Source organism: Schistocerca gregaria, chromosome 1 (assembly GCF_023897955.1).
Source record: "Schistocerca gregaria isolate iqSchGreg1 chromosome 1, iqSchGreg1.2, whole genome shotgun sequence".
Classification (NCBI taxonomy): Eukaryota; Metazoa; Arthropoda; class Insecta; order Orthoptera; family Acrididae; genus Schistocerca; species Schistocerca gregaria.
The window spans coordinates 499,388,272-499,409,501 of record NC_064920.1 but is presented as its reverse complement, the minus strand read 5'-3'; the positions used below and the strand labels follow the sequence as shown (position 1 = coordinate 499,409,501).

The 21,230-nt window shown below is 43.3% G+C and overlaps 1 protein-coding gene across 1 annotated transcript in view; it reads right to left on the bottom strand.

Moving 5' to 3' along the window:
* The window catches only part of LOC126353995 (chorion peroxidase-like), a 222,827-nt gene extending 201,884 nt beyond the window's left edge, over positions 1 to 20,943 (bottom strand). Inside the window, exon 1 of the mRNA XM_050003304.1 lies at positions 20,765 to 20,943. Within this exon, the coding sequence (XP_049859261.1) occupies positions 20,765 to 20,778 (14 nt within the window). The 5' untranslated portion in view covers positions 20,779 to 20,943. The remainder of the gene's footprint in view (positions 1 to 20,764) is intronic.
* Positions 20,944 to 21,230: the final 287 nt, after the last annotated feature.

The following is a 21,230-nucleotide window of genomic DNA, read 5'->3' as shown; positions in this document are numbered from 1 at the left end:
CACGAGTAACTAAACCCCACAAAGACAGTATGAAATAGACGTCAGACTAACATGACCCGCGCGACCGCTACGGTCGCAGGTTCGAACCCTGCCTTGGGTATGGATGTGTGTGATGTCCTTAGGTTACTTAGGTTTAAGTAGTTCTAGGTGACTGATGACCTAAAATGTTGGTTCCATAGCGCTCAGAGCCATTGTAATTGACATGAAGTGTTCCATATGCTTGAATTTATAAATGATTAAATTTCAGCGCAATCACACAAAGCAGGTTGCAGTAATACCGGTAGCATTCACATTCCACGATTAAGCAACCGTTATCCCAATCAAAAATCGGATTTGAATGCTGGTTGTTTGTGAAAAGATCGTGCTTGAAGGAATGCCTACCTGTATGTGCCGAAATTGGACATTTCCAAGACCATAGCCAATCCAGGTCGTGATTACAATGACATGGGAATAGGGAATCCACGGTCTCATAACATCCATACTCAAAACCATGCATCATTTCAGCGCCCCCATGCGACTAAGTTTAGAGAGGACAGACATCGCTCGATCGGCCGTGCAGCGTAGTACAGCGAAATTGACTTGTGTGCAGCAAGACAAATAGCTACATGGCCAGAGTAAAGACACCTGGATGCGCACGGACTGTAATCACAGCTACCACTGTTCAGCTTCTCTTGATGCTGCAGGAACAAATAGTACGCCAATAGCGCCATGGCCAACGACAACACTGAACACACGAGCAGCAACAAGTAGTCTTTTCGGAGGGGTTCCGTTCTGGGGGCGGCAGCACCATGAGGACGTGCATAAAAAAGGAAGACGAACGTTGCCAGAATGTATTCGTCACCATCATTGGCTCAATGGGCTAGCATTTTTTACTCGCTGCCAGTGGGTACACAAGATGCTCAACTCTGCTTCACATAGGTTAATTTGGACAGCGCTCTTTATATTTCTGCCACGTTAGGGTAGATGGTTGTGCCATGTCTTTGGGATCTTGTGATACACCTTTTGCATTTCTTACTTTTATGTTTTCATCCTCTTTAAAAGCAAAGAGAAAAGATGAGGTGGTAGTTGCCCAGCGTAGAGCCTGTGCCTACGGTCAGGTATTTTTGACTTTCAGATGTTAAAAGACAGAGCAGTTTTTGTTCTTGTACGAGTTGTTGGAAGGAATGTTTCGCTCAGTGAGTGAACGAGTAAGAACCGCCATTTTTCAGCGAGTAATTGCAGACCGCCATTGTGTGTATTTTCTATGTGCATCGAACAGAAATATAGTAGTGTTTTATTAACAGAATATTTGTGAGAGTTATTATTATTTCAAGTAGTAATGCAATAAGAAGAACGGAAGCCCACCTGTGTACTTCGGAAAATTTACGAAGATCCGAATATAACAACACGGCCACAGTCAAGGAGACGGCGATCGGACATAATATTAACAATTGGTACGCATAAAATACTATGAAGACGATTTATTTATATAAATATAAACTAAAATGATTCCTTTCCCGTTACAGGCAATGCCTAGCTTATTGTGCTTGTCCTTCATGCCAAAGAATTAATCTCTTTAATTCATCCATTTTAAAAAAAGCCACACATTCCAACATTTTATTACCATTCATTCCCTATCCTATTATATTATCATTTTATTATATTATAATCTGCAAGAAATCTTACAGGACGATATCATAAGACTGCATGTTTCCCAAGCTGTCCCGGTTACCTCGAAGCAAAGGCTGTTTGACTGTTGCCCTTGGTCAACAATTTCTCCAGACTTCTCACTCTGAAAATACCTGGGCATGAGTTGCCGAGACACTGCCACGCCACTACTCTGTGACAGAGTTGAAACGGCATGGAATGACGAACCACTTTCTTTCAATCGAGCTCAGTTCATGTTTGAGTAGAGCCGTGTTAGAGCCACTGTTCCTTTCGGAGATGACAGAGTTGTGTACTCCCAAAGACCTTAGTAGTATATTCTGCTGTAATGTATACACAAAATAAGTAAAATTTCGTCGTTCGTTTTTATTCATTGGAATTGTAATGGCCAGCAGTGTAGTACACTGAAGTGACAAATATAATGTGCTACCTCCCAATATCGTGTCGAAGCTTCTTTTGCCCTGCGTAGTGCAGCGACTCGACGCCTGCGAAAGTGTTGCCGATGCAAGATTTTGTGCACGAATTGGCCTCTCGATTACGTCTCATGGAAGTTCTGTGGGATTCGTGTCGAGCTCTGCCGGCCGCGGTGGTCTCGCGGTTCTAGGCGCGCAGTCCGGAACCGTGCGACTGCTACGGTCGCAGGTTCGAATCCTGCCTCGGGCATGGATGTGTGTGATGTCCTTAGGTTAGTTAGGTTTAAGTAGTTCTAAGTTCTAGGGGACTGATGACCACAGCAGTTGAGTCCCATAGTGCTCAGAGCCATTTGAACCATTTGTCGAGCTGTTTAGGGTGGCCAGATCATTCGCTCGAATTGTCCAGAATGTTCTTCTAACCAGCCGCGGACAACTGTGACCCCGTGACGAGTTTCGGAACATAAAATCCATGAGTAGTTGCACATTCTCTCCACGCATCCGAACATAATCATTTCCATTCAGTGATCTGTGCAGTTGGACCAGAGGATCCAGTCCGTTCCATATAAGCACAGCCTATACCTTTATGGATCCAGAACCAGCTTGCACAGTGTCTTGTTGATAAGTTGGGTTCACGGCTTCGTGGCGTCTGCGCCACACTTGAACCCTACCATCAGCTGTTGCCAATCGATATCGGGGCTCATTTGAGCAGGCCAGAGTTTTCCAGTCGTCTGGGGTCCAACCGATACGGTCACGAGCCCACAAGCAGTCCTGAAGGCGACGTCGTGCTGTTGGCAAAGGCGTTCGCGCCGGTCGTGTATTTCCATAGCCCATTAACTACAAATTTCGTCGCACTGTCCTAACGGTTACGTTCATCGTACGTCTCACATTAATTTCTACGGGTATTTCACGCAGTGTTGCTCGTCTGTTAGCACTGACAACTCTGCTTTCGGTCGTTAAGTGAAAGGTGTCCGTGGTGAGTGTTAATCCCTGAAATTTGGTACTTTCGGAACACTCTTTACACTGTGATTTCGATGTATTGAATTCCCTAATGATTTCCAAAATGGAGTGTCCCATGTGTCTGATACCTCCGACAGCCATTCCGCGTTCAAAGCCTGTTAATGCCCGTCTTGCGGCCACAACAACGTCGGACACCTTTTCACATCAATCACCTGAGGGGAATTGACAGCTCCGCCATGCAGTGTTCTTTTATTCCTTGTGTTGTGTACATAGTTCCGCGTAGTCAGTGCGTACACAACTTTCCCATTAGAGCGCGCCCCACTAAGCACAACAGCGCAGGCGCAGCGCTCGTCGGTCTCTGCACTACGACATGGCGCTGCCATAGAGACGGACCAAATTCTGCTTCCGCCGATCCGCGTATTAATATGTAACGCAGCCAATGAGATTGCTGCTAACATAGAACCTTTTCTCCTCGTGGATCACACTCGCCCAGTGATACATGAATGCGCGAGGTACAGACCTCCGATTAGTCAGTCTGCATTTTTCTTCACCAGTCAGTACCAGTCTGCATTAGTCTGTACCAGTGTGCACGAATTCTACATATGTCTGTACCAGTCTATAGTCAAGTTTCAGTCTGCGTCTAATAAGATTTCCATATTCCTGTACATAGCCATGAAGATAAATGTATAGACACTTTTGTCATGTATCAGAGATATATGTGAGAATAAGATTAAGGTACCAATACCAAAGGAACTTCAGATTGTCAATTGTAAATAGCATCCAGATCCAAGTTAAGTAATTTTCATGCTTGTTATTATTTTAATAAATGTGTGTGAAAATTAGTCAAGTTCTGTTTAACGTTGATCACCGTCAATCTGCTACTCTAAGCGTGCAAGTGGCATTTCTATCGTCTGACCTAACGACAGAAGATAAACACGCCACGATAAGACCACGAGACATATTGCTGACACTCGCCTACTTCTTTAGAGTGACAAGTCAAATAATCTGACGGTGTGTGTACTGAAGGTCTTACAGTACGCACACCACACCTTGTGTATGTTATACTACTGTCACCTGAATATGTGCATATCTCTATCGCATGATTTTTTCACCTCTGTGCACAATTCCTACGATAAGGCACCGACTGAGGTGATGTAGTGGTTAGCAACACACTGGACTGACATTTGGGACGACGGTTCAGATTCGTGTCCGACCGTCTTCGTTTTGGAGTTCCGCGATTTCCCTGAATCGCTCCTGGAAAATACTGGGATGTTGCTTTTGAAATGACATGTCTGGTTTACTTCCCCTACCTTCAGTCATTCAGAGCTTGTGCTCGGTCTCTGTTGTCCTTGCTGTCGGTGGAACGTCAAACCCTAATTTTGCGTCCTTCCTTCTTGTCCTATGGACTTCGCAGTTTCCCCTCCGCCAGCCTTAAATTCCGAGATACAGGCTCATGATGCTGACGTAAAAGACGGATACATTCGTATTTCATTACTTACGTAGTAGGCGAGCGCCGAAAAAAGTTTTTCGTTATGTACACGTCGAAGAAAGCAACGCGGTTCACGCTAGAGAAAACGTAGTGGTTGTTCCTGGCCGAAGGACTTTGGGGGATACCCTGTCAGCCTCGGTGTACGCCACGGTTGTGCCTCGTCACCCCGGCCGGAGGTCGGAGCGGCGGCGCGCCTAATGGATCGTTGCCGCCACTGGTCCCGCGCCGCGCCGCGCCACGCTTGGCTTCCTGCAGACGAAAGCCGCGCAACACGGTACCGCCGCTGCCGAGACTGTTCACCCGGTGCAAACTCAATCTCGCGGCGGCAACCGTAGTTCTGCTTTATATCGAAGCAAAGGAAACTAAAAGTAACGTCGCCGCACGAAATTTTTGTAAACGACTTGAAAACACTGGTCGCTTTGAGGCACTTGTATATGGTGTGCAAACGCTACCAAGCGGTCTTATGACCCTCCAGCATTACGTCGAGTCAGTGATGTAGTGTGCTGGTCGCTTGTATGCAATCATCGCTGTAAAGGCATGTATACACTAGGCCAGCGAACGTTAGTCAAGCGCTTCGTAGGCCGAGATTTGCTTAGTGTGTACGGGCGGCAAAACTCAGTCAGCAAAGTGAATGGTTAGGGCTGCTGCCGGTAACATGAAAGCGTTGGCAGTTGGCTGGTAGAGGGACCCTCTCCTAATGTGGGCTCTGGATCAAATTTTTGTTGTTATAGTGGCAATTCGTTTTGTCTATAGAACGAGCGTGTATTTAAGTTATTCAGGACAGCCATATGTCGCACTTGATATGTTTTATTGACCGGTTTCGCTCTTTAATTTTTCAAGGGTATCACTATAAACGCTGTAATTTACAGTTTAAGTACAGTAACAGGCTGTTAAAATAAGTAGCGAAACCAGTCAATAAAACCTACCAAGTGAGATTTGCGGCTGACGCGAAAAACTTAATTTAAACACTCGCTGTTTCCCTTGCGGACAATGCCCGTTCTCGCTAAGGGTGTGGATTTACTCTGTTTAAAATATTTGAGTTTGGGGTGGAATATGAACATTAAAGCGCTAGAGCCTTATCGGGACCGGAAATGTTTATAGGCCTCTACGAACTGCGATTATAAAAACAAACTGAAAAGAGTAGGCGCTTGGAGAGAAATAAGACAGCTGTTAAAAAGTAATATGCACAGTGTGAAAAAGAAAGTGGTGTCTTTACTGACATCTTTTGGCCTTGAACGACGAAGAGAAACAAATAAAATTGGGGATAATTATTTACTTTGTCCTACAGGCACAACTCACCTGAAAGAGGTAATATCTTTAGAAATTTTACTGCCTACAACGTTAAATATGAATTCCATCAGGGAAAAAGTTATGAAATTATCCACTTCTAATTCAGCTTTAAGATGAGACATTAATTTTGTCCCACCATACTGCTCCCTACTTTTTAAAGGAGAGGTCGTACACCAGCCTCGTTTCTTCTTCTCCTTTTTCTGAGAGTCAGCTTCTTGCAGTAAAATAAGTACTGCACGTGCGACGACCGCTAGACGCTCTTCTTCCATCATAACATCGACCGGTGAAGTTGTAATCAAAACGTTACTTCATAACAATAACAAAACGGAAGCAACGTCGGCAAGTTGTGAGAGCCAGCTGCGATTCCACATAACCGAATTCCTTCGCCCGAAGCCATTTGTTTGCTGTGTCCGAACGCCAATGCATTGGTGGCCATTGTTCAGCCGTATCCTGTCATTATCGTTCGTTGCCCATGTGTACGCGCCTTAAGACAAATCGGCGAGGGACGAGACAGAATGGCAGAAAGGACCTACCATCTTTGGACGTGCCCCATTTGTTGGTCTATCAACGAGTACTGTCCAGTATGTCTACAAAGATTGGTGTACCACTAGCAACCATGCATCCTGACGTAAGAACAGTGGTAGTAAAAATATCCTGATCGAGAGGGAAAAAATGGTTCAAATGGCTCTGAGCACTATGGGACTTAACATCTTAGGTCATCAGTCCCCTAGAACTACTTAAACCTAACTAACGTAAGGACATCACACACATCCATGCCCGAGGCAGGATTCGAACCTGCGACCGTAGCAGTCGCGCGGTTCCGGACTGTGCGCCTAGAACCGCTATACCACCGAGGCCGGCATCGAGAGGGATTTTTTTGTTACAGTTTCAGGCGCAATGAAGCTACTGTACACTGAACGTAGGTGGCATTTTTCCCGCTTAGGCTGTCTTCTCAGTCACATTAGATTCGACGTAAAAAGTCATTTTCGAGTTTTTGCCAAGATCATAGTACTGTACGCATGCAAACCTCTGGGGTTTCAGGGGAGGTGCTACAATTCGTGATGGTTTATAAGTTTTGCTGCATAATTTTTAAGCCATCACAAACAGTAGCGACTCGCGGTGAATTTTCTAACATTTTGATGTCTGTGCACCTTAATGTTGATAGAAATTGGAAAAGGGATTTTTAAGTCGGAACTAGTTGTGTAACTAAGGAGCGGAGTTAACGAAAACGGCTAAAGTGGAAAAAAGTCCATATCCCAATTTGAGGCCGGCCCCGGAGACGAAGATGTACTGTAGAGTCATCATTCTCTCACAAACTTGAAAAGTAAATTTTATACGCTTATGTAACGTTTAACACACATCAAAAAAACTTTCGCATCACCCCGGTTCCCAGAAGTCCTGTACATAGACGTAGACTGTGGATATTGTATCACAGACACAGTCCCTTTGACCATTCAGAGGTGTCACTAAACCCTCCAAAAGATGTAAACAACCACGTATGATCAGCGATTATTAGATGGAGAGGGTCCGACAGCCGACCAGTTCCAGTCATTGCACCAGGAAGGGGGTACACGGCTCGTGTTGTCTGTAGTTCAGCCATGCTTGTACGGTCAATACCGCGGTCCCATCGCGTCGTCATTCTTACTTTGTGCCAGGAAGGGCTCTCAACAAGGGAAGTGTCCAGGGGTCTCGGAGTGAACCAAAGCGATGTTGTTCGGACATGGAGGAGATACAGAGAGACACGAACTGTCGATGACATGCCTCGCTCAGGCCGCCCAAGGGCTACTACTGCAGTGGATGGCCGCTACCTACAAATTATGGCTCGGAAGAACCCTGACAGCAACGCCACCATGTTGAATAATACTTTTAGTACAGCCACAGGACGTCGTGTTACGACTCAAACTGTGCGCAACAGGCTGCGTGATGCGCAACTCCCGACGTCCATGACGAGGTCCATCTTTGCAACAACAACACCATGCAGCGCGGTACAAATAGGCCCAACAACGTGCCGAACGGACCGCTCAGCATCACATTCTCTTCACCGATGAGTGTCGCATACGCCTTCAACCAAACCATCTTTGGAGACGTGTTTGGAGGCAACCCGGCCAAACTGACCACCTTCGACACACTGTCCAGCGAGAGCAGCAACAAGGTGGAGGATCCCTGCTGTTTTGGGGTGGCATTATGTGGGGCCGATGTACGTCGCTGGTGGTCGTAGAAGGGGCCGTAATGGCCCTACGATACGTGACTGCCATCTTCCGACCGATAGTGCAACCATATCTGCGAAATATTTGGGAGGTATTCGTCTTCATGGAGGACAATTCGCGCCCCCATATTGCGCATCTTGTGAATTACTTCCTTCAGAATAAGAACATCGCTCGACTACAGAATGGTTCAAATTTCTCTAAGCACTATGGGACTTAACATCTGAGGTCATCAGTCCCCTAGAACTTAGAACTACTTAAACCTAACTAACCTAAGGACATCACATACATCCATGCCCGCGGTAGGATTCGAACCTGCGACCGTAGCAGCAGCGCGGTGCCGGACTGAAGCTCCTAGAACCGCTCAGCCACAGCGGCCGGCTCTCGGTCGACTAGACTAGCCAGCATGTTTGCCAGACATGAACCCTGTCGAACATGCAAGGTATAGATTGAAAAGGGCTCTTAATGGACGGCGTGACCCACCAACCACTTTGAGGGGTCTACGCCGAATCACCGTTGAAGAGTGGGACAATCTGGTCCAACAGTGCTTTGATGAACTTGTGGGTAGTATGCCACCACGGATACAGGCATGCATCAATTGCAAGAGGACGTGCTACTGGGTATTAGAGGTACTGGTGTGTGCAGCAATCTGGACCACCACCTCTGAAGGTCTGGTTATATGGTGGTACGACGTGCAATGTGCTGTTTTCATGAGCGGACATGATGTATATGTTGATCTCTATTCCAATTTTCTGTACAGGTTCCGGACCTAGAAACCGAGGTGACGCAAAACTTTTTTGATGTGTGTAGTAATTAACATTAGGACATGAACCATTCTAAGTTACTGGCTACCGAGCGTAGTGGGGAACTGTTCGTGGGATTGATATTCAGGAGGAGCGGGACTCAGATCACCGTTCTGCTATCCAGGTTGAGATTTTCCGATGATTGTCTAAGTAGGTTAAGGCAAATGGGGAGATGATTCCGCGAGAAAAGACGTGACCGGCTTGCTCTCACAGCATTTCTCCTACCCGATCTTACGCTAAGTCTCTAATAACCTTGCCGTCACGGGTTGTTGAACGCTAATCTTCTGGTGAGTTCCATTACTGTATATTCAGCTGACGATAATTACTTTTCCTGCTAAGAGACACGAAATGGCTGTCGTCCAACGTGATGATCTAAAACATCTTCATAGCTACTTTCACTCAGAAAAACTCTAGCAAGATGCTCACTTTAACACTATGACACTTATTGTCATAGTTTTCTTAACAATCGCAAAAGCAATATCAAGATATTATCTTCAAATCAAATGCGAATTTTTAAAAGGGTAAACTCAACTACGTGTCATTTCCAACGTTCTACACTTAATTTCAGAGAAATGTAGTCCCTGAGACTCAGCGTTTTGTTTTGAGAACTAATTTGACGAAATGTTCTTTCGCACCGCAGTCTGTGGTGCGTGGTATTCGTAAAGAGAAGTCGCATCGCGCCATTCGAAAGTTAATGACAATGGCTAGAAAATTAGTGTATTAAACAATTTAAAGGGAGGTCAGAGTATTGCTTCCGTGCACTGATATTGTGCTACATCTTCTACATAAAGAACGAACGTCTGAATGTCATTATTTTGGAAGAATGCAGCAGGTACACACCAGGAACAGTTCGTTTTAATGTGCAATACACTGAAAGGGAATGTGTATCGTAGCTGTACGTGCTGTGGAAAACTGATCTTGGACAGACAGTGGACTGCTACAAAGAAGTTATCAGTATGCAGGTAGTGAACACACAAAATAAATCTGACGTTCCTTACAGTTCTGCATTATCTTAGGAAAAGGCGGAATTGCTTCTTCAGTATGAGTCTAACACATTTCGCATTTTGCATACAAAGAGATTCCATTCCTATCGCGCATCAGTTCGTCAGTAGCTGGTCTGGCGGGATTACTGAAGATGTGAGGCAGACTGGCTGTCGATTCTGGCGTAATTGCGGAACAATAGGTGCTTTCTGTAAAGAATTCCTTTCATCGACGAAGTCTTGTTCACAGATGATGAACGTGCTATCCAAAGATATAAATATTACTGCATTGTAACTGTCTTCGAAAGCCGAGGCAGAATGAACGACAGACTTCGACACAAATGGCAGTTTTGCCTATAGTGATTGAGGATAATTGCAGCAAATCTAAAGTAGATTCATTGTTGAGACTTAAAAACCGATCTTTCCGAATATGTTAGCGACCCAAACTTTGCGGCAATTCACCTTAGTGATATGCAGCAAGTAGTTTTTCGTTGTTTCTTTCTTCATGAACATAGCTTTTACTGGAAATGAGTACTCTTCATATGTTTATAGCTTACCATATTTCTGAAAGAGGAAAATTTTATTTGGAAAGTATAGATGTGCGTATTATAGTAGTACGTTTGAGGCTTGCCCTTTTAATCATAACGTGAACATGGTCACTTCCCAGCATAGCTTCTGGTACTTGAACACCTTTTTTTTTTTTTTTTTTTTTTTTTCAAAAGCGGTACTTGTCGTGTTGGCAGAAACATAAATCATTCGACTGATTGTATTGACAACTGCAACTCCAGCGAAACCGGAGAAATCTTCACAGGTCTTGGATCCTATTGAAGAAATGAAGCATATAGCAGAACGAGTAGTTATGCCACGATAACGACTGACCAGTAATTTTGCAACTATGTTAATCCAGATACTTCTAATGGAAACAGAATTATGAATTGTTCACCTAGCCAAAAGTTCTTTGGAGGACGTAGCGCAACTTGCGTCTAGAAAATGTAGGCTGATAACAGCTAAGGTATCATGAATCATACCAAGAAGTAAGGTGCAGTACAAATCGAAAGAAGCTGAACAATTAAGATATTTATTTTTAGAAAATTAAAAGAAGGGGATCTTGTGTTTAACGTATCGGTTTGAGAAGCATACAAAACCAATTTGTTATTTAAATGTGCGGTAGTGGCTGTGTTGTTACGTTAACACGCTAGGCATGGTTGGCGGAACACCAATAAGAAACTATTTTCTATCTCCGTTAAGTGAATTTTTGTTTTAGTTACATCAAGAGGAGAACACATCCAGAAGAGTAAATACATGAAATATAGACTGAAAGGAATATTATTTGCTGCCCCAATAATATTCTGAAGCTAATGCTTTCATGCGAGCCAGCGTAAAGGAATAACCTTTTTAAATAAATATAAATTCATCAGAGTGCTTGCAAGTTTTGGGCGCTTACAATATATTCTGTACATCACTTCAAGCTGTAGTCAGATAGCCAAAAACCAGAAATATTATGTTCGCATGCTGAATTCCAAACCTTTGTTGGATTAATGGTAGGTTGGGAGTAATACTTTGTGCAAAGTCTTGGCAGCACAAGTAATGAATGCTGTCAGCCGTAATTCCGTGGACTGCGTTGCATCATCTAGACAGCAGATTTATGGTCTCCAACAGTCTAATTTAGTTAGATATTTAGCACGAAATACTGCGAATTCACCGCTAGGAAGAACTGGTCTGTTTTAAAAAGCACGCGAGAGCCGACGTTTTCACTGAATTTCAGTAGTTATCTTCTGGACTACGAACGTACAAGATCGGCGCCTGGTAGAAGATTACTGAAACTCAGTCAAATCCTCAGATGACATTTTATTCTACGGCGCGACGTTATACACAAAATGATTTGCTAAATTTCGGCAAGGACGTCGGAGGACACACCGACACTCATCCTCCCACTGTATGTTTTCGTAAACAAATGGTTCAAATGGCTCTAAGCACTAACGGACTTAACATCTAAGGTCATCAGTCCCCTAGACTTAGAACTACTTAAACCTAACTAACCTAACGACATTTCACACATCCATGCCCGAGGCAGGATTCGAACCCGCGACCGCAGCAGCAGCACGGTTCCGGACTGAAGCGCCTAGAACCGCTCGTCCACAGTGGCCAGCTTCGTAAGCAAGTCTTCTAACAATAATACATGGTGAAATCAGAAGATAGATTATTTCCAGCCCAGAAATTTCATCAAGAAAAACAGGTAACAGACAGCCAGAATATAGAATACAGCTAGTGTTATCGAGACCAGCTGCAAGTGTTAGGCATTTAGCAGGATAGAGGTTACTGCCCCGCGGGAGAAATTCCTTTTGCCGGCTGCTGCCGCACCCAGTCTGTTATTGAAGGAAAGGACCACACCCACTAGCTAACCGGAATGTTGCCTCAGTACTTTTTTTCTCTATTCTCGACAAGCCTGCAGTTGCGAGCAAAATCGGGCAAGATGTGCTAATGGTTGCGACAGTGGTCTTGTTACGGGAGGAGCAGAGCTTAAGTTGTCGTCAGAGAAGCCTACGTTCTTTTTAAAAACGCAAGATGAGTTATTGTCCTGCACGATTCATCAACATTCCTTACATACAGAAGGAATATGCCTTGATTACGACGACGCGACAAAGTTAATGACGCCAAGCACAAATCCATTTTTGTCCTGTGTTCTGAATGTTTTCTATGTATTTCCTCATTAGCCTCTCCATCATATACAGTGATTTTGTACCTCAACAGTCCTTAAGGAAAGCAGGAAGGGACTCTCTTTCTTTACTAAGTGATCGTTACGTAGTTCTAAGTGGCTTTTATAAACTACGAAACTTAAACTCCCTGGAGCGTTCTCAGAGTAATCAATGAAGTCTCATAAGTTTTCCCAGGTAACTCTCCAAGTTTACTGTAGATGAGACTTGTTGCTCCTAATCTCACACCTTATCTTATATATACTTGGCGTACCTATTCAGCTTGCTTGTAAATTTTCGTATCGTTGTGCATGGCGACGAAGCAATATCATTCGCTCGCCGTTTAGAACATTGGACGGGTCATACAGAATTTGATCCCCTTGATTTCTCTCTGTAACGCCAAGCGACTGCTGGAATGGTTGTTTTATCAGTTTACATATTTTCGGAGAGAGATGCGGTTCTCTGTTAACTGGGCAGCTTCAAGGCACAAGTGCTGCACCTCAAGAAATGCAAATAGCCGCTCTGCACACCGTTAGGCTGCGTTGTGTAACGCTGCACTCACTGCTAAACTGTCACGAATCCCGTCTTCCCGTTTGTGCTTATGACACATACGGAGTTACGTTGCAAATGGACTTTAGATAGCCCCACATCGGCATTGCGCACGCTGTTTATGTACGCTAGAAGCTGTGTCATGCTCAGGCTCGCAGCTATACCACTAGAGTAGTTCCCAAGAAATAGTTCAAAAGTCTGTTAATATGAATGTGCGTAACCGTAATTTTATGTCATTGGTGATGCTCTTTTTATGGCCTTAAATCTTAACTACAGTAAATCTGAAGTGTTGATACTTCCCACTTTTCCAAGAAGGGAAGAGGAAACTGAAATTAATGTTGTTGAAAACGATACATAAATCAAAACAAATTTTTCGGCATTTCAGGTCTGTTTTTCTTTACAAAAGCCGGCGTTTTTTTATGACTGTCATTGTGTGGCGGCCGGCTCCTGTTGTCATGACAGAGATCATCGTTTACTGTATACTGTACGCTGATAGTCCTTTTCCATACTATAGAGCTACACCTGTAATGGCTACGAACTTAGTAGTGCATGGTAGCTGAAGAGTACACTGATATCTTGTTCAAAAATCAAACCATTTTCATAGTACTTTGGAAGGAAATATTTAAAAAATGTACTTCATTTACTTTATCACATTAGGAGCCAAAGCAGTGTTATATATGGGGCAAATCAATAGCTATAATGAAGATGTTGAAGAACACCTTTTGCGATTTAACAGTTTGCCCAGATATCTTCCTATGGAGAAGATAACGCCACCGTTATTGACTGATCGGGATTTTGAAACTACAACACGACAATCTACAAACACCCACTTTTAATTACACATATAACATCGTAGTAACGTTTCGACCTTTTGTTGGCTGTAATAGTGTTGTTTGCGTAACGAGATTTCTTGAGAACTTCATTGGACATTGATACAGAATGTGCTGTCTATAGCTGCGACAAGGACTATGGCAACCATTGAGATTCTTACTTCCAAGTGGCCTTTCACAGTGGTATAGTTGCAGGGACAGATGGTCTCAAAGATTCCTCCGCTTTGACAGATACTAGTCTCCCATCACTGGTACCGACTTCAGCAACATTCTTTTCAATAATTGTTGAAGAAAAGAAGTAAATAAATAAATAAATACTACCTCAGCCGCGTACTGAGAGAGGCATTCATTCGGGCATTCACCTTAATACCATGACACTGCAAAAAATCTAAATTTGGATAGTCGGACGAACATTTCAATGATGTAGTTTCAGTATCTGAACGCCTACAATGTCCACCGGCACCGGTAGTTACCTTAAAACTAGTAACACAGATGTGAAACTCCCTGAACCCGTTTGCATACTTAGAAAGATGTAGAAATTCGTCAAGCGAACTTCTTACAGATACCGGGAAACGGCCGTATTATCCTAACTGGACACTGACATATGGACAGGAATAGCGGCCAGCGTACATCTGCAGAGTCCACTCGAACAAGCCACATGCGCAGACAGCGGTGTATTTACGAAAGGCATCGCCGCTGGCGCTTTGATGAACTGCTGGGAAAACTTTGCGTCACTGCTTTCTACGGCACGAGATGCATGCAAGCCCCAAGGCGAACGACGATGCAGTGGCGTCTGTCGCGAGAAAATGGGCAGGCCTTCTCGGCTGACGGAAGACGACTCTGCCCCGCAGTCAGAATACCGTAGATTTGCCTTCATCTTACCGTCTGTCTTGTTTCATGTGGAACTGACAGTGTGACAGCAATGAATATTCACAGTTTTTGCCTCCGTTGTTGGTTTCACTGTGCAGCAACTCAGCGATACTTTCCATTTGTCCGTGGTCTTTTACAATTGCTGAATGTAAATACCACGAAACCATTATTTTATTTTTTTACTCACGGTGTGATTTGTTCAACTTTTGTTTGTTTTGTTTTCTGCTTCATGTCAAAAATATCGAAGGTGCCTATTTGTATTGAGTGGCTCGATACAAAAATATCTTCCCCTAACTGTTGAAGAGTGATAACTCATGAGATGATGATTTGTGGTTTGTGGGGCCCTCAACTGCGCTCAACAGCGCCCAATTTCTTCGCAGTCCCATTTTTTACTCAGTCCAATCTAGTCACTGTCACGGATGATGATGAAGACAACACACTCAGTCCCCGGTCAGAAAAAATCCCCAACCCGGCCGGGAATCGAACCCGAAACACCGTGACCCAGAGGTAGCAACGCTAGCCACTAGACCACGAGCTGCGGATTTCACTCATGAGAAACACTGAGTTCGCATTTTATTCGAAATCCAGATCATCTGCTCTCGGTGAAAATGAGAGGAAGTACGCAGGTAAAAAACTATGGCAGAATACGAGAGCACATTTCTCGGCTCCATCAAAATTGCAACAACTAAATAAAATGATTTTCTACTGGCAACAAAAAAATATGTGAGTTATATTGTATGTGGCCAACACTGTACCTCTGAGAAATATAACTCGTTTACTCGGAAGAAGTTAGTGTTTGTAAGAAATCAATGTGAATAATCTTTTTCTTCAGTGATTTTGCATTTTGCGCTTATTTATTAAAAACGAGTGCGAGGATAACACGGTATGCACAGCACGATGGAACTATGTTAGGCGGAGACTTTAACGATCAATAAGAACAGAATCACCAATCTATCATTTGGAAAAACCTCGATTTTTCACAGTACGTTCAAAGTTTGACATGCAATAGCTACTACAACAATATATGGATCCAATATAGTCACTCTTTTCTTCTTGAAAAGAATTTCGCGTTCATGACGGGTAATAACAACCCTCAACGGATAGCAAAATTATTACATAATTTGGCACACATTGCAACCCCAACTCAGTTCTGGCGCAAATGATACATGTGAATTTTCTTCTGCTGCCTGCAGAGACATCAGTGAAGTTTCACATCACTGATTTGCTGTACTTCAACATGTAGGTACACAACTCCTCTGAGTGTCAATAATATTCACTAGTAAGCTTAAAGTTCGAATGATGTACTGCGGAATTTTGAGTATTAAATGTCACTTAAGCATTCAGGTGAAAATTCCATGTATGAGATTGATGCAACACACACATTTCCTAAAGCAGCTCTAATTGAATTGTATGCGACTGTAGTCCCGAAGCTCGCTGAGCGTCTTAGTTTCAACCTGAAACACCAAGGCCTCACTCAGGTTACTCCCTTCCCCCACTTGGGGACAACATCTGCCGTTGTTGCTTATTCCAAATCCAAATTTCATAGCAAACCTTAGGTGACAATTCACAATAACTCATTTCTTTATCATTGATGTCCTTTTTATCGAAATCATATTTTCTCATTTTGCTGAGAAGTCTAACCATGCCTAGCATTCGATTCGGCACAGCGAACCATGTTCTCCGCGTTGTTATGATGTCTCGCAGATAAATAACCACATCATAAGGTTGATAAGACGCCAAAATTCGTATTTAAAATATTTATTTGAACGTGCATCGTTTGTGTTGTACGGCAAAAAGACGCTTTCTGAACGACAGAATTAGTCGAAGCACTAACAGAAACATAATTTTACTTGTATCCCGTAACTTTTATTCTAATAGTATAGACCTTTGTCCTCAGTAACCTAGAACTGCAGCCAGTGTTGACACAATAAGAAAGACGTTGGCTTCTGGCCTCGTTTCGCACCGTGGTTACGAGGTACGTTTCAAAATTAATGTCCTCAACTCGTTTCATAACAACACTGTTTAATGCAACGACAAAAGCACACAGAAACTTCACTGGCGTGCGTTGACTTCAGTAGTACGAAACAACGCACAGTTTCGCAATTCTTACGTGAGATGTTTCGTGAAGTACGAAGTGTTTGTTGTATCAAGCACCTGTCCGTGAGTTTTCATAATCGAATAACACACCAACTGAACAATTCACATCACGAGATGAAAGAAAAAAATTAAAATACGCAAATTGACGCATATTATGGGGAATTCTGTAAATCTTGAAATATATCAGTTATTCCAGGAGTAAAGACTGATATGCATTTCTTGTCGATATTCACACGAAACATAACCCATTTCCAGAACATCCATACGAACAAACGAGAGTTTTTTTAGTCGACGGCGGAGTACTTTTACTGCATAAATGAGTCCAGAAGTCGGCTCACTTCCAAGCATCGAAAGCGACCTTAAGTCCAAGCTTACTCGAATTATGTTTATGGAAGACGCAAACTGAAAGATGCATAACAAACGTGTTTGTAAAATTGCTGTTACACACGTAGATAACTGACAGAATTCATCAAAACAATTTTATATAAAAATATATCTCTCAGAAACGTTCAGTTATTTTTGCAACAGCAAGATCATAAAATTTGATACTAATGGAATACCTTCCATGGATATACGTGAATAATTTAGTGTATGTTAAAACACTGAAGATTATCGTAGACCTCTCAACATTCGTTTCGTCGGCTATTGAAAATATCGGCCGAAGTTGAGAAACGTTTACTTAAATCGGACAGTCTCTTGTTGACAGATACAATTAGTCGCTCAGAATGTTAAAGGTGGAGATGTTACTGTTGTAACAATATCTCGGTATTAACAACATTCAAAACGTAGCGATCGTATTTAATTATCGATTTCCTTCTACCAGTTATATCCTGGGAGTCAATCGCTAAATGCTGATAATAAAGGACTCAGATTGACCTTGGTCGAAGCTAACAACGTGATTATTAAAGCAAAGTATAAGAAGTGGCACGAAAGGAATTTTGTTTTTATGAAGAATTTGTTTATCGTGTAGATGGTACACCTACAATATGTAAACTGCTTTATAGAAATCTTTAAATCTATTTATGGAAAACTTATTCTTTTCATTTTCTGACAAATTGCAATTGTACTCGAAGATGGAAACTTGAGTTTCGCGGGCTGTGACTCTACACACTACGCCCCAGGACGCTCTCAATTGTGCCGGTATGTCTTTCCTACTTGTAACTAAGAAATGAAATATGTTACTGTTTTCTCGTCAAGTCCATAAAAGAACCTTGAGCACCTATATTTTGAATATTGTGAATACGTCTACGCCTAGCCTAAGAAGCTGCTTCTGTTGTGCTGCTACACAGATGTTATCGTGGCTGATTTAGCAGACGTAATACCAGGTTAAGGAATTCTGCTACCTAGGCAGTAAAATAACCAATGACGGACGGAGGAAGGAGGACATCAAAAGCAGACTCGCTATGGCAAAAAAGGCATTTCTGGCCAAGAGAAGTCTACTAATATCAAATACCGGCCTTAATTTGAGGAAGACATTTCTGAGGATGTACGTCTGGAGTACAGCATTGTATGGTAGTGAAACATGGACTGTGGGAATACCGGAACAGAAGAGAATCGAAGCATTTGAGATGTGGTGCTATAGGCGAATGTTGAAAATTAGGTGGACTGATAAGGTAAGGAATGAGGAGGGTCTGCGCGGAATCGGAGAGGAAAGGAATATGTGGAAAACACTGATAAGGAGAAGGGACAGGATGATAGGACATCTGCTAAGACATGAGAGAGTGACTTCCATGGTACTAGAGGGAGCTGTAGAGGGCAAAAACTGTAGAGGAAGACAGAGATTGGAATACGTCAAGCAAATAATTGAGGACGTAGGTTGCAAGTGCTACTCTGAGATGAAGAGGTTAGCACAGGAAAGGAATTCGTGGCTGGTCGCATCAAACCAGTCAGTAGACTCATGACAAAAAAAAAAAAAAAAAAAAAAAAAAAAAAAAAAAAAAAAAAAAAAAAAAACAGGTTTTCGAAGAGGGTGTCTTGTTTTATAAGGAAACCATCTTTATAATCTTTATATTTTGCACGTCAGTGTACTACAAACAGTCTTAGATATCCAAATACTAAAGAACTTCGATTGTTAGCTGGAGGACAAAACTACGAGGAACTGTTGGTGGAAAACGCATTTCGCCATAAATACCTTTGCAAAGTTTTGCTTTGCTCCAGGGCTAGTTTCTGTTTACTAGGTTTCGGTCTACCAGCCCATCTTCAGATTGTTTTATTACAGTATAACATTCGTCGACCGCATTTCTTCTGCTCGTGTGCTGTAGAAGAATGTTTGAGTAGTTAACGCCATTTTATATAAAGCTTGTATAACATTTGTATACTAATGTGCATCCAGTTGATAACATCTAAAGTCAGTGAGTTAAATGCACTTTCATATTTCCTAGTTAACTGCGTTTTGTTTCATTCTAGAACAAATGTAGGTGCATACAATTCATTCACTCTATAGGTTATTCATTGCATGCACTTAGCTTATTTTTCTATGTTGTACCAGGATCCACACAGCAAATAAAGTGGCGCTAACTACTCAAATGTTGTAATGTGTACAGGAGGAGACGATATCCTACTGACGAATCGAATAGTACAACAAAATGAGTGTAGCGAATTGAAGATAGGCAGCCCAAAACAAAGTTCAAGTGTTTGTGGTTGGTATGATTCTCTTTCAACAATGATTAATAACAGCTACGGAGCTCAAGAAGACCTATCATGGATAAAATAACGTTGATAGTGAGACGGGGACACTTGTCATTCACTAACGATGTTCTTACCGACTAAGCTGCTTATCAGCGGCTCTCACTTGTTTTTCATGATTACCTGAAGACTATCGGTTTTTGGTAGATTGAAATAAAAGAACAGTACGGCTTATTTGGTGTATACCAAAGAGGAATAAGCGTACGGAATAACAAGCGAAATTTCGATTGAGGATTTTGTTGATAGGGAGGACACAGCAAGTTATCCTGGATGGAGAGTCATCTTCAGATGTGGAAGTAATTTCATGTGTGCGCCGAGGAAGCTTTTTGGGTCATTGCTATTTATATTGTAAATTAATGACCATGCAGGCAGTTTTAATAGTAAGCAGAGAATTTTCGCAGATGATGCAGTTAGGTGTAATAAAGTTCTTGTCTGATAAAAGCTGTATAAATGTTCAGTAACGCCTTAGTAAGTGGTCCAGAGACTGGTAACTTACTGTTAATATTCAGAAACGTGAAACTGGATACTTCAAAAAACGAAAAAGCTGCAGTGTCTTATAACAACAGTATTAATGAGTCACAATTAGAATTGGTCATCTCATACAAGTGCCTGGGTGCTACACTTTGTAGGGATATGTAATGCAACCGTCCCACAGGCTCAGTCGTAGGTAGAACAGGTGACAGAATTCGTTTTTTTTTAAGTGTACTAGGAAAACATTCCTAGAATATTCCTTAGGTGTGTAGAACACGTAGCAAACAGGACTAACCTATTATATTGAAATTATACAAAGAAGGGCTGATTGTATTGTGACAGGTTTGTTTGATCCATGGGAGAGCGTCAACGTGACAATGAAAAAAGTGAAATGGTAGATGCTTGAAGAAACTATCCTTCGACAGTCTACTTACGATGTTTCAAGGACCAGCTTTAAGTGAGGAATCTGTATTACAACCTCCTACGTATCGCTCTCGTAGGTTTCGCGAGCTCAAGATTATAGGAAGAAGCGATAGTAACTGGTATAGTAAGCACCCTCCGGCATGCACTTCACAGTGGTTTAGACAGTATGGAGCAGATGCAAGTGTAGGGGTTAGCACCACTCGTTCGTACGGCCTGTACGCGTTTCTGCACACTGTAATTCTCCCTCGCGACGACGCGATCGCTCTCCGCAGCGAGAGTGGTCAGCTGGTGCGGCGCGGCGCGGCAGCGCACGCGGACCGGTTGGCGATCAGCTGAGCGGCCGTTAGGACCGCGAGGACCACCTACCTCGTCCGTAACATGTTGACTGGCCGGCCCGTGTCTCAGAGTCCCGTTCTGGCTGTGTACTGGGCTGCGCGTCGCGAGCTGTCTAGCACACACTCCGCACCGGGGCTGCGACGAGACTGTAGCGAGCCGGCGGCGCGCGGGTAGGCGAGCCGGTGAAGGGAGTCGCGGCCCGCGAGCGTGGCCCTGTGCACAAAGGGCGGGGGAGGCGGTGGGGGGGCGCAGCTGCAGCCGTAGCCGCGGATCGCGGAGGCGGCGCCGCCGCCGGCGGGCCGCTTTCATTTTCACCCAGGCGGGATTGACGTCGTGGACCGGGCGCGGGCAGCCGCCAGCCACGGCGGCAGCCTTCGCCAGCCGGACCCCCTAACGTCCGCGTATTTCCTCAGGGTCGAACTCAACTGTAGCGCGCCGTATCTAACTGACGGAAACATGTCTTAAACCGACACAGCGAAGATTAATTGTCGTCGCT